Here is a 13221-nt window from a genome sequence, read left to right on the forward strand (position 1 = left end):
GCCTAGCTCTGAAAATAAAATAAGCCACCCCGCTGGGCTAGCTGAGCATTTAGTCACCTGCTGAATCAGAGGAGAGGCTAAGCCTTGCACTGCCATCACTTCCGGTTTCATCACATGGTGCAAAAAATGCTCCAAAAGCACCCAATTTGCACAATCCTGGCACAAATCCATATGAGGAGAGCCCAAGGACTCCATCTAACATGTTTGGAGGTAAAAAAATTGAAGTTTTGGAGAAGCAGGGGAGCTTTTGAAAAAAGATAACTAAAAACCCAAGATGGCTGCCGTTAAGAAATTGCTTCAAAATTGCAATATTTTTCATATATAGCAAACTTTAAAAACACCAATTTTAGAATTTATCAGGTGGGAGAACACAGGGGGACATGCAGAAACATTCAAAACTGCAAATTCAGCCCCCCCCCCCACCTCACAGGATGAGACAGCCTTTACTCACTGTGTTGAAATGCTGGAAAGTGCTGCAGCCTTCCACAACTCTCTTACAGTAGCTGGAATCAGATAACCACTGCCTCATACTTGGAATGCCTCCATGATACTGATCTTCAGACTATCAGAAAGACTCCATGCCTGATTGCACCTATACCCTGCAGACTGACAGACACACTCAGGAACAGGCGGAGGCGCGGAACGCAGCTTGCACCCTGAGAGACACCACCGAATCTCCTAAGTATGCCCAACAGGCTGGATGACAGGTACCCGCTGGGATTGGCCTGCCAGCTGCAGACTGAGGTCTGTGTGTTCTCCACGCAAGTAAAGCTGAATAAGAACTCCGAGCATAAGAAATCCCCCAAAAAAGGGACGAAAGACACCGAATAAAATAATAAAAAGGAGGTAGCAGAACAAACACATTCCTGCTGGCATGCTGGCAGAAGGGACAAACCTTAGGTGCAGCTAGAGAGCACACTGAAGTAGAGCAGAGTCACAGAGAAAAAAATCTGAATTGGATTCCTTCTGCATATGGCATGTGTCCATTGGGATACTACACACTTGTCTAAAATGCCTCCCCTATTGTACTGGAAAGAGCAAAGGCATGATTTTATTCACTCTATAAAATATACGTAATTGTGCTTAGTAGAATAGCAAGTTTGGCAAACTCTTGCAGAACCACATTGAGGTCCCAAGACGTGAACAGCCTGTGCAATGGGGGTTGCAATCTGAGTGCCACCCTCAAAAACCAAATGACCCCTAGATGCGATGCTAATGACAAAAGACCAGCTATGAAAATAACAAAAAGAATCAGAGCAAAATCAGAACACATCATCTGAGTTTACTTGCAAAAGGAAAAACTGAAGAGGGAACTGTTCTCCAATGCAGAAAGGGAGGAGTTTAGAGATTTAAAGTGATACCCCTTCTACATATTCACCACTGGTGGGAAGCAACAGCTAACATATGGAATCCCATGTCTTCGCTAACATATGGAATCCCATGTTTTCCGTGAGCTGTAGCGACCCATAGGAAGTGCGCATGCGCAGCTTACGGTCTGGCCTGCTCCCTGTTGAAAGACGCAGCTCCCTTCCTGTAAGTTGGCCGTCCCCGCCGCCGTTCCCTTGCGCAACGTACTCTCTCCGCTCTCTCTCTTCCTCCCCCCCCCCCCCGAGGCGGATGTCGACCGCGGCGGCCCGAGTAGGATGTCGGCCATGGCAGCTGTTGGCTGCTGAAGGCCACGGCAGCCAAACCCGGAAAGTATTTTAACATGGAGTTCAGGAGGAAGGTATGGGGGAGGAAAATACTGCACAGGAAATGGGGTGGGAGGGAAATGCTGCACACACGGAAATGGAGGGGCAGAAAAGGGGTTGATGGACAGGGGAAGAGGTGCTGATGAACAGGGAGGGGGGTCAGAAAAATGAAGACAGGCCTACTGCTGGACAGGGGGAGCAGGAAGGAGGAGGTGATGATGGACAGGGGGAGGTAAAACAAAGGGAGAAGGGCTTCTGCTGGATAAGGTGAGCAGTGATGGGGTGGTGGAGGACACAGGGGAGGTAAAAGGAAGGGGGAATGGACAGGGGGAGCAGGCAAGGGGTGATAGTGGACAGCCAAGGAAAAAAAAAAAAAATGACAGACAGAAATACAGAAAGCGGCTAAGGAGAGAGAAAAAAAATAAAGACAGACACACACACATATATTCTAGCACCCGTTAATGTAACGGGCTATAAGACTAGTATATATATATATATATAAATTCATACACACACCTGCTTAGGGTATACATTAATTTCAAAGGGGATGGAGAGAAAAAGCAACATCAAAATTAGATGATAGTAAGAGACTAGAAGATACAATGGTTTGCTGATTACATAGTTAAGGAGAAAGCAAAATTTCAGTTTACAAATCCTGAGAATTTTCTCTATTTGCAGTTCAGTAGCTACTGTTCCTGGTGAACTAAACAATTCATACAGCGGTCTTGGAAAACATTATGGATCATGGATTACAGATAGCAAGTACAGGGGATCCACCCATACACGATCCCAAAGAGCAAGCAAAAGCCTGGCTTACCTTCCCACAGCTGCAAACTCTGAGGGGCAACAGAAGGCCAGATGACAAGACCATTGACCTCAAACAGAGAATTCATAAATTGGTTCATTTCTTTTGGTTGATTCACCCAGGACCACAAAGACATGGTTTTCTGCTGCAATTTCAGTTTACACCTAGCAGAAACATATTAAGCAGTCTTAAAAAAATATATTGATTACCTTTCCTTCAAAACTCAAGACACCTAATCTCCATAAGTTACTAGCATGAAAACAGTCATCTTCCTTCTGTGGTTATACATTTGACCCTATGGGGCACCTTCATCATTTCTTTGGCTCTTCTGGATTTAATGCTATATTGTTTTGGCACTTATCCTGGTCAGTTCTACAGTACAGTAATGGAGCAGCCATTCAGAATTCTCAAAAGGGATAAAACAACTTAGATAAGATATTTAGGGGGCATGTGATCAAAATAAAATTAAATAAAATGTGAGGTCTTTGAGATAAGCAGCAATACTCATGCCACTAGGGATCTATTGAGTTTCAGAGTGTTATTTTGACCTCAGACAGATTTCCAAGCCCCTTAGAACAATTTCTTTCCTACATCCCATTAAGCTGAAATAAAAACAAAAGTAAAAAATTCCCCTTGCTCCCATCCTCCTTCCAAAAAGCCAAAAGAAAACCCAACTGAGAGTCATATCAAATGCCATGCAAATAACTGAAGTTTTCATTGGGGAAATGAAAGGGGAAAATATACTGTATGTAGCATGGCTCAAGGAAATAAAAATTATTTCTAACTCTTCTGTACACATGCTGAGACACAACAAAATGAGCAGATGAAACCAAAAGAGGAAGCCGCCTGAATACATGAGTCAATCATACAGTATTGGGGGGGTCTTTTTAGAGGTTTCATTAACACCTCCTCCCCAATACCCTTTTCACTCTAATAAGAAGGTTCTCAACCCAGTCCTCAGAACACCAGGCCAGTCAGGTTTTCAGGACACCCTCAATGAATACTCATAAAATAAGATTTGTGTACAATGGAGGCAGTACATGCAAATTCTCTTGTGTATTTATTGTGGATATCTTGAAAACCAGACTGGCTTGGCGTGTCTGCTCCAATGCACTCTACAAGCCACCTGTATATTCAGGCAGCCCCCATTATTCACTTTGACCTGTTAACTTTGTTTTGTTATATACTATACTAAAGCAACAATTTACACATATTTTGAGGGGATTATCAAAAACACATTTCTGGATTGTATGGGACCACTGGTTTTGTAACAGAACTGCCAGCTTTTCTTTAATTTTTTCTTACTGAAGTTTTTTTGCTGTTAATGAGGGAGACCCCTAGGGGTCAGTTTGGAAACAGTTTACTAAAATTCAGGACTGGGACAAAAGTGGATATACAATATTTATTCATTATTTCTTATTATTTTATAGATATCAAGAATAACATTCATGTGAAGATTTTGTATCAAGTTACATTGTTTCACTTTTACTTGATATCATTTGGAAATAAGACAGTGTTCTAAGTTTTCATGTGAAAATACAAGTTTGGATTAACCCAATGATCCAGCTGCTGTGTTCAATTCCAAGCACAACTGGGTCAGCAGCTAAGTTCAATTCCAGGCACAACTGGGTCAGCCAGGCCAGGGGATGCTACAAGAGAGCAATACAGCCCATGGGGAGAAGGCAATCACAGAAGTTGTGGCAATGGTGATACCTAGTAACTGGACTGCAGGGTTCTAGAAAGAACCCTGGTATAAAGCTGTGCTAAGGACTATCATTATAAGGTCAGAACTAAAGCACTGTCTCTCTCACCTGTTCTAAAGGCATATCTAATCAATCTTGTTTTCACAATATCTGATGAATATGCATGAGATCAATGGATGCATATCTATCTTAGTATTATCTATTATCTTAATTTAGGAAGGTGCAAAAAATGCATCTATTTTCATTATAGTATTGTTATGATTCATAATGTCTATGTTGCTAACCTTATTAATCTTATGTAAGCCGCAATGATTCCCAGTTGACATTTGCGGGGTATAAGAAACAATATGGTATGGTATCTTATTCATTGCTGCAGTCTTTACAACCTGACTGTATGCCTTCAGGTCTGGAAACACTGGACTTAAGTTAAGTTGAAAAGGGATACAGACAAGTAGTTGCAAATGAAAGTTGCAACAGGCTTGGAAAACAGAGAAAGTAGAGTCCAGAGAAAGTGAAGAAGGAAGAAACTACCAGTCAAGAATCACAGTCAGGCACAAAAGCTATGCTTATCTGCCCCTTTTGAAAATTCCCTCTAAACTTGCCCAAATGTTCAAAAATTTATAACATCTATAATTCAGAACATAATTTCATGGAGATTTAAGACATTCTCTACACTCTAAATAATTTCCTTACAACAACCAATGCTTGTAAATATGTTTATGTGCTTCCATTGCTAACTTTAAAAATGCAATAAAATCTATTAAAAAAAAAAAAAAAAAAAAGACAACCAATGCTAATGGATATTCCCCACATCAAGAGCTGTACCAGAGTGAAAGCTCCCCATCATCACTTACCTCTCACTTTCATTGTTGCCCAGAAAAGTTCCAAACTGTGAAGCATAGGCATGTTCAAACAGTATGACAAGGAAGTGCTCATTGAACTCGAAAGAACAGGGGAACTGACGAAGGATTTGCCATACGCAGTCTAGGAAGAGGAGGAACGAGGGGGCCTCCCATTTCTGCTTACTGTTAGAGTAGGCAGACTGTGCACAACGTTGTTGGAATGGGTGTCCGGCCTATAAAGAAAATATCACCACTTTAAATGTAGGCAGGCATAGAATGGAGAAAAAAAATCCCAATTTCTACAAAACTGTCTACAGAAGTTTCAAATGCAATATGTTATTTAGTAAATTATTCTTTTATACATGAGCAGCTGACTTAGTTTGTTCTGCTCTGTACCACCTACAATGAACAGCTTCTTCAAACTGAGAGAAATGGCCTAGTGTTTACAGTTGCTGCCTCAGCACCCTGAAGTTTTGAGTTCAATCCCAGCCTGCTCCCTGTGACTCTGGGCAAGTCACTCCATTGCCCCAGGTACCAGACAGATAGGGAAAATACTTAAGAGTACCTGATTATTATTCAATGTATTGCAAACTGCTTTGGGTGAATCTCTTCATGAAAATGTAAGAAAATAAATAGGTGTATCCCTAACTTTCCTTCTCCTTTAGAGTTCCTATTTTTTCCTTCAGTCAATAGGTTCAACTTTAATGCTGATATTCAAACGTACTGCACTTTTCATTCTTCCTCATTTTAGCAATTTTTTTCTATACCATATTTAATGAAACATTTATTTATTTATTTTAGTATTTATTGGAAGATTAGGTTCTTAATCTTGTTAGTCCCCAAAGGATTCTGTATGCAAGGTGTTTCACCTCAACCAATGAACCAGGTCTTCCAGAAAACCACACACTGGTTTTCTTCTGCTCCTCCCACTTGGCTGAGAAATACAGAACTCCCTGCAGTTTCATCCAAAACTAACTAGAACAAAGCAGATACAAAGGGGACACGGGGAATCTCCCTGTACACAACAGCATTCTGTTAAGCTCTGCAAGAGAAAGCGCAATCAATAAACAGACAAGAACATGGAACCAACCTGCCACGTGCAATGAGCACAAACTGTAAATGCCATGTTTCCCTGAAAACAAGCCCTAGCAGGATTTTCGGGGTAGGTCTTAATATAAGTCCTGCCCTCAAAATAAGCCCTGGGATTCGCCAGCAGTTTCCCTTCTCTCCCTCCCATCCCTTGTGCAGCAGGACCCTTGAGCGAGCACCCCTCCAGCACCCGCCCCCGCTGCGCAGCCAAACCCCCATCCTTCCCTCCCTCCCATCCGAACCCTGCCGACCGCGAGCGAGACCTACATACGGTACTACATACGGTACCTCCCTAAGCAGCGTTGGACCGGAAATACTCTACACAGGCTGCTTCAGCCTTGTCCGCCTGTGAATTCACTCTGCCGTGTTACTGATGACATCATCAGTAAAGTGGCAGAGTGAATTCATGGGCGGACAAGGCCGAAGCAGCCTATTTAGAGTGCTGCCAGCCTGACGCTGCTTAGGGAGGTATGTAGGGCTCGCGGTCGGCAGGGTTCGGATGGAAGGGAGGGAAGGATGGGGGTTCAGCTGCACAGCAGGGGCGGGTGCTCGTGGGGGGTGCTTGTTCAAGGGTCCTGCACAACGGATGGGAGGGAGGGAAGCTAGGCAAGGGTCCTGCTGCACAAGGGATGGGAGGGAAGGGAAGCTGGGCAAGGGTTCTGCTGCACGAGGGATGGGAGGGAAGGGAAGCTGGGCAAGGGTTCTGTTGCATGAGGGATGGGAGGAAAGGGAGGAGAGATGCTGCACATGTGGGGAAGAGAAAGAAAAGGGGAAGAATTGGGGTGAAGGACAGGAAAGGAGAGATGATCATGTACATATCCCAAAAATAAGACCTAGTGCTTTTTTGGGCCTAAAATTAATATAAGCCACTGTCTTATTTTCGGGGAAATACGGTATGTCTTCAATATAGAGATGCACCAGCATATATAGAACAATTCCCCACAGGGCCCAGCTGCTGGTTGGAAGGTACTGAGGCCTGAAAAGAAAAACATCCGAGGCAGAAATATGCAGGCGATACACAATAGACAGAGTTGACAGAGGGCTGGCCTTACAGAATTCTTCAGGGACTAACAGAAAGAAGATTACCAAAGGTAAGAACCTAGTCTTCCATTCTGTTATATCCCCTCTGGATTCTGTACCAAGGTTGTGGTAATGTCTGAAAACATTCTTACTGCTTTTCCTTCCAGAGTGTTTTGGAGAGCTCTCAGAGCTAGCTGCATGGCTCAAAGCTCTAGACAGTGGATTGACCAGCCCTTCAGATGGAGAATCCACTGCCCTGGATGAAGAATTACTGCAATGAGTCCCCCCCAGCTTGAAAGACTTGAATTGGTGAACAGAGAAATCCACTCCACGACTCTCAAGAGCATCTCCCTGAATCCACCAGTGCAGACTGCTCTGAGCTGGCTCTGTCCAGGGAAAGGGCATCTGAAGGGGATGACACTGTGGAGACAATCAAGACAGGAGGAACTGCTGTAGAAGCCATATGAACACTCTGACCCAGGGCACTACCTCCAGAGAGGCTGTCACAAACCACAGCACCTGAAGATACACATAAACTCTTCCACTGTGGGTCCATTCCACTCAATTTAATCATGCTTCTTTCTCAGCTATCCTTTGGCACTCTCATGCTTACATTTCCTGTTCTCTTATATCTACAGATTTTGGTTTAGAATTACAGGCCTTTTTAGTGCTGATTTTCCTACTATAATTATCAGGTCCTAATTTAACAAATTGTTTTATTGCATTTTATTTGTTCATGAATTTTATTGTGTATGCATTGCATTGTATGAGCATTTTGTTGGATGCTTATGTTTTGGTTCACATGGGTTATTTTAGGTTTTATTTCATTTATTATTTTATTTCAAGCATTTAGCTTAATTTTTAAGCATTTATCTGTTGTATGAGACTTCTTTTATGTGCATTATTTTATGAGTTATTTCTGATATATGATATGATATATATATTTTTTTAATATATGGTTATTTGTCCATTTAAGTGTCCCCCTGAAGAAGGCATTTCTTAGATGCCAAAACTGGGTTCCTAGTCAGGACTTCATTCTAACTGGATGTTGCTTCAATGGACCACTGTTATCCTGATTATACTTTTAAGATATATACAGAGACTCTTTTAGAGACTGTTTACATTAAAGTTAATTGTTTATAATAAATAATAATAATAATAGTTTATATACCACAGGACCATGAAGTTCTATGCGGTTTACAATGATTAGAAAGGTGCTACAAATTAGAGAGTTGCGCGGGGACAGAAATCCCACCCGTCCCCGCCAAAGTCCCACCCATCCCCACCCGTCCCCGTGAGGACTCCCACCCGTCCCCGCGAGGAATCCCTCCGTCCCCACCCGTCCCCGCGAGGAATCCCCTCCGTCCCCTACGTCCCCGCGAGGAATCCCCTACGTCCCCGCGAGGAATCCCCTACGTCCCCGCCAGTCCCTATAAACTACAGAAATAGTTATTTCATTTAATTATGCTACTGAATTAAAGGCTCTGGTAGAAACCCATTTAAAAATAAGCAAAAAGACTTTATTAATTTGGAAATATTAATTGGGAAGAATACATACTTTGTAAACGGGTTTCTACCAGAGCCTCTAATGTTTATAAATTTTTATCAACACAACTAATATACTACTTTATCCTTAAGCAAAAAAAAAAAAAAAAAAAAATTTTTTTCCTACCTTTATTGCCTGGTTTCTGCTTTCTTCATGTTCTCATTCAATTCCTTCCATCCACTGCCTCTCTTCTCTCTGTGTCTTCCATTTGCTCTGTTACTGTGCCTCTCCTTTTCTCCCCCCTCCCAAATTGGTCTGGCACCCATCTTTTTCCCTCCGCTCCCCCCATAGTCTGGCACCTCTGTCTTCTTCCCTGCCAGCGTCTTCTTCCCATTCCCTCTTCCCCATTTCCTTTCAGTGTCCTTCTCCCCCACCATCTTCCCCATGTCCTGTCAGGCAGCATCCTTCTCCCCCCTCTGCCTTCCCCATGTCCTTTCAGCGTCCTTCTCCCCCCTCTGTCTTCCCCATGTTCTTTCAGCGGCCTTCTCCCCCCTCTGTCTTCCCCATGTCCTTTCAGCGGCCTTCTCCACCCCTATTTTCCCCATGTCCTTTCAGTGGCATTCTCCACCCCTTTGTCTTCCCCAGTGCTTTCAGGGTCCTTGCCCCCCTCCTCCCGTTTACCCCATGTCCTTTCAGCGTTCTTTTCCACCCCTTTGTCTTCCCCAGTGCTTTCAGCGGCCTTCTCCCCCCTTAAGCGTCTTTTCTTCTCCACTCCACCTTTCCTCCCTCCCTGCCTCCACCTTTGTGGCGCTTTTGCACCCGACCGACAACAGAACAGGCCCGGTCGGACAAATCTCCCTGTCCTGTAGCCGCGAATCTAAATTACCTTCTTACAGCAGCTGGAGTAGTGAAGCTGCTGTAAGAGGTAATTTAGATTCGCGGCTACAGGGCAGGGAGATTTGTCGGCCGGGCCTGTTGTCGGTCGATCGGGGGACCTGACCGGCTGTGCACATTCTCCGGGGCGGACCGCCCCCTCCCCCCTCTTTCGTACGCCATTGCCTTCTCCCTACCTGCCCTGCCGCACACAGCCGACCGGAAGTCTTCCTGATGTCAGCGCTGACGTCGGAGGAAGGGAGGGCTTTGCTTAAGCCCTCCCTCCGACGTCAGCGCTGACATCGGGAAGATTTCCGTTCGGCTGTGTGCTGCGACAGGGCAGGTAAGGAGAAGGAGACTACCCTCGCGGCTCGAGTGCACTGCGATCCAACCCCGCAGGAACCCCGCGACCCTCGGAGGTGTCCCCACGGGATCCTCGCAACCCTAGGGGGCGTCCCCATGGGATCCCCGTGACCCTAGGGGGCGTCCCCATGGGATCCCCGTGACCCAAAGGGGGAACCCGCGGGATCCCCGCGGGGCCCGCGGGATTCCCGTCATCCCCGTTCCCGTGCAGCTCTCTACTACAAATAGAGTAGAACTTACATAGTTGAAGAATAGTGGCTAGCAGTTTAAGGGAACAGTTGTAATGGGGGGGGGGACTGAGGTGGGAGATTGTGATAGGAGAGATTGTGCAGATTCGCTACCTAGGTATTTCAAGAACAGGTATGTCTTTAGGTGTTTCCTAAATTCGCCATAGTTATTTGTGTTTATAATTAGTTTTTCCAAGTCTTTGCCCCATAATTCCGCCTGGTAAGAGAGAAGAGATATCTCTCTTGCCTTTACTTTGTTGTTCTCTATTTGAAACAGACAATCCAGCTCAGGTGGTGTAGATAAGACACCACATACTCCACTACTTGCTCGCACTCCAATATGGATGACGCTCTGATCTACCAATCATCCAATTAGGGATGAACTTGGACCCCCATTCTGCGGAAATGTGTGCTGCTTAAGAGCATGAAATCTCAGATTCTTCTGGTGATCTGCGAATATAGGGATATGAAGATAAACCTCTGTCAGATCCATAGAAGCAAGAAATTCCTCTAGAGCAGGGGTGCCCAATATGTCGATCACGATCGACCGGTAAATCGCCAAGGCAAAGTGAGTCGACTGCGGAGCCCATTCCAGGCTCTGTGATAGACTCACTTTGTCTTGGTGATTTACCGAGCCGATCAGCCTTCCTCTCCCCGAAGTCAATTCTGCCGTCGAAGAGGAAGTTCTGGCCAGCCAATCACTGCCTGGCTGGGCCAGAACTTCCTCTCTGACGGCAGAATTGATGTCGGGGAGAGGAATGCTGGTCGGCCCAACGCAGGAAGCAGGGAGAGCTTGGGGCAGCGGCGGCTTTGGGGCCAGTTATTGGATTGCGGCGGCGGCAGCTTGGGGGGCCTGTTCCCCGATGGCAGCGGCAGTGGCTTGGGGGAGAGCAGGGAGAAAGAAAGAAAGAGGGCAGGCAGGGAGACAGAAGGAAAGAAGAGAAACAGAAAAAAGAAAGGGGGCATGAAGAGAGAAAAAAAGAAAGGGAGGCAGGGAGAGAGGAAAAAAAAAGTTGGGGGAGGGAATGAGGTCTGGAGGAGAGGAAGCATACAGGCTGAAAGAAGGGAAGAAAGATTGGATGCACAGTCAGAAGAAGAAAGTGCAACCAGAGACTCATGAAATCACCAGACAACAAAGGTAGGGAAAATGATTTTATTTTAAATTTAGTGATCAAAATGTGTCTGAATTTATATCTGCTGTCTATATTTTATACTATGGTCCCCTTTTACTAAACCGCAATAGCAGTTTTTAGCGCAGGGAGCCTATGAGCTTCGAGAGCTCCCTGCGCTAAAAACTGCTATCGTGGTTTAGTAAAAAGGGAGGGGGGTATTTGTCTATTTTTGTATGGTTGTTACTGAGGTGACAGTGCATAGAGTCATCTGCTTTGACATCTTTGAAAAAATCCCGGAATAGGAATGATAATTAACATTTTCTATGCGTACAGTGTGCTTTGTGGGTTTTTAAAATTTTATTGTTGGTAGATCATTTTGACTTGGTCATTTTCAAAGTAGCTCACAAGCCCAAAAAGTGTGGGCACTCCTGCTCTAGAGCCACTGCTGCAATGACTGCATGCACTGTCTCCGTGCGAAAGTGCAGAAAGGCACTATGGTTCAAATGTCCAAGAGATATTGCAGAGGTGCACTGATCTTTAGCGCCTTATCTGGCCTTCCCACAGGAGGAAACAAAAGAAGTAAATCTTGTGTCCTTCCCGTATAATGTCCAGCACCCAATTGTCTAAAGAGATCTCTTCCCACTCCTGGAGGAACTTCAACAACCAGCCTCCAATGGGAGGAACTGCAGCTGAAGCCCTGGCATCAATGAGACTTCTTGGAGGCAGGGGCTGGTGCGAGAATCCTTAGCCTGCTGGCATCTGGGGTTGCTATAACATTGTCTGTAGCCCTGGGAATATCTCTTGGCAGATAGTCCGTGGAATTTTGGCGAAACCTGTGAAGGATAAGAATTGCTGCGACCTTCCTCCCGGGGCACATCAAGACTTGTTATTTATTTATTCATTCCATTTTCTATACTGTTCTCCAGAGGAGCTCAGAACAGTTTACATGAATTTATTCAGGTACTCAAGCATTTTTCCCTGTTTGTCCCGGCAGGCTCACAATCTATCTAATGTACCTAGGGCAATGGGGGGATTAAGTGACTTGCCCAGGGACACAAGGAGCAGCGTGGATTTGAACCCACCACCTCAGGATGCTGAGGCTGTAGCTTTAATCACTGTATAAACTACAACAAAATACCCCAGCAGTATATATATATATATATATCATAGAAAACCGGTACAGATACTGCTATTACCCAGCACTACACTTCTAAATATAAGCCCCGACAGCTGAAAGGGCTCGGGTCTCAGAAACGGAGCCTACGCGCAGCAGTGACAATCACAAACTGAGGAAAATCAGCGTAGTATAATCGCTCCAACTCCAATCATTGACCCACATGCATATTTTTTAAAGCATTTTTCAAAAAGCAATTAAAACAGCTAACCCACAGCCGGGTTGCAGAAAAGAAGTGCAAGCCAGAAACTAAAAATTAAGCAACCAAACTACTTAGCTTTTATGGCTGACTTTGCTGACTTTGCTGATTTGTCTTTATGGAAGAGTGCAGTCTCTAGTGTAGATTTGCCGACACGGCCAGCGTTTCGCGGAAATAATTAATCAAAAGCATCCGCTGCGTCAGGGCCACCAGGACATACAACAAGTCAAAGCTTCAAGCACTCGGTCACAGCATTTCAAAGCTTTGAAATGCTGTGACCGAGTGCTTGAAGCTTTGACTTGTTGTATGTCCTGGTGGCCCTGACGCAGCGGATGCTTTTGATTAATTATTTCCGCGAAACGCTGGCCGCGTCGGCAAATCTACACTAGAGACTGCACTCTTCCATAAAGACAAATCAGCAAAGTCAGCAAAGTCAGCCATAAAAGCTAAGTAGTTTGGTTGCTTAATTTTTAGTTTCTGGCTTGCACTTCTTTTCTGCAACCCGGCTGTGGGTTAGCTGTTTTAATTGCTTTTTGAAAAATGCTTTAAAAAATATGCATGTGGGTCAATGATTGGAGTTGGAGCGATTATACTACGCTGATTTTCCTCAGTTTGTGATTGTCACTGCTGCGCGTAG

General features: G+C 44.7%; 1 protein-coding gene across 1 annotated transcript in view; it reads right to left on the reverse strand.

The window, feature by feature from the left end:
• The window catches only part of MTMR9 (myotubularin related protein 9), a 122287-nt gene that overhangs the window by 20139 nt on the left and 88927 nt on the right, over nucleotides 1-13221 (reverse strand). The window contains exons 8-9 of the mRNA XM_033936248.1: nucleotides 5054-5274; nucleotides 2509-2660 (exon numbers count right to left, since the gene is read on the reverse strand). Of these exons, the coding sequence (XP_033792139.1) occupies nucleotides 2509-2660; nucleotides 5054-5274 (373 nt within the window). The remainder of the gene's footprint in view (nucleotides 1-2508; nucleotides 2661-5053; nucleotides 5275-13221) is intronic.

This window comes from Geotrypetes seraphini, chromosome 3 (assembly GCF_902459505.1).
Source record: "Geotrypetes seraphini chromosome 3, aGeoSer1.1, whole genome shotgun sequence".
Classification (NCBI taxonomy): Eukaryota; Metazoa; Chordata; class Amphibia; order Gymnophiona; family Dermophiidae; genus Geotrypetes; species Geotrypetes seraphini.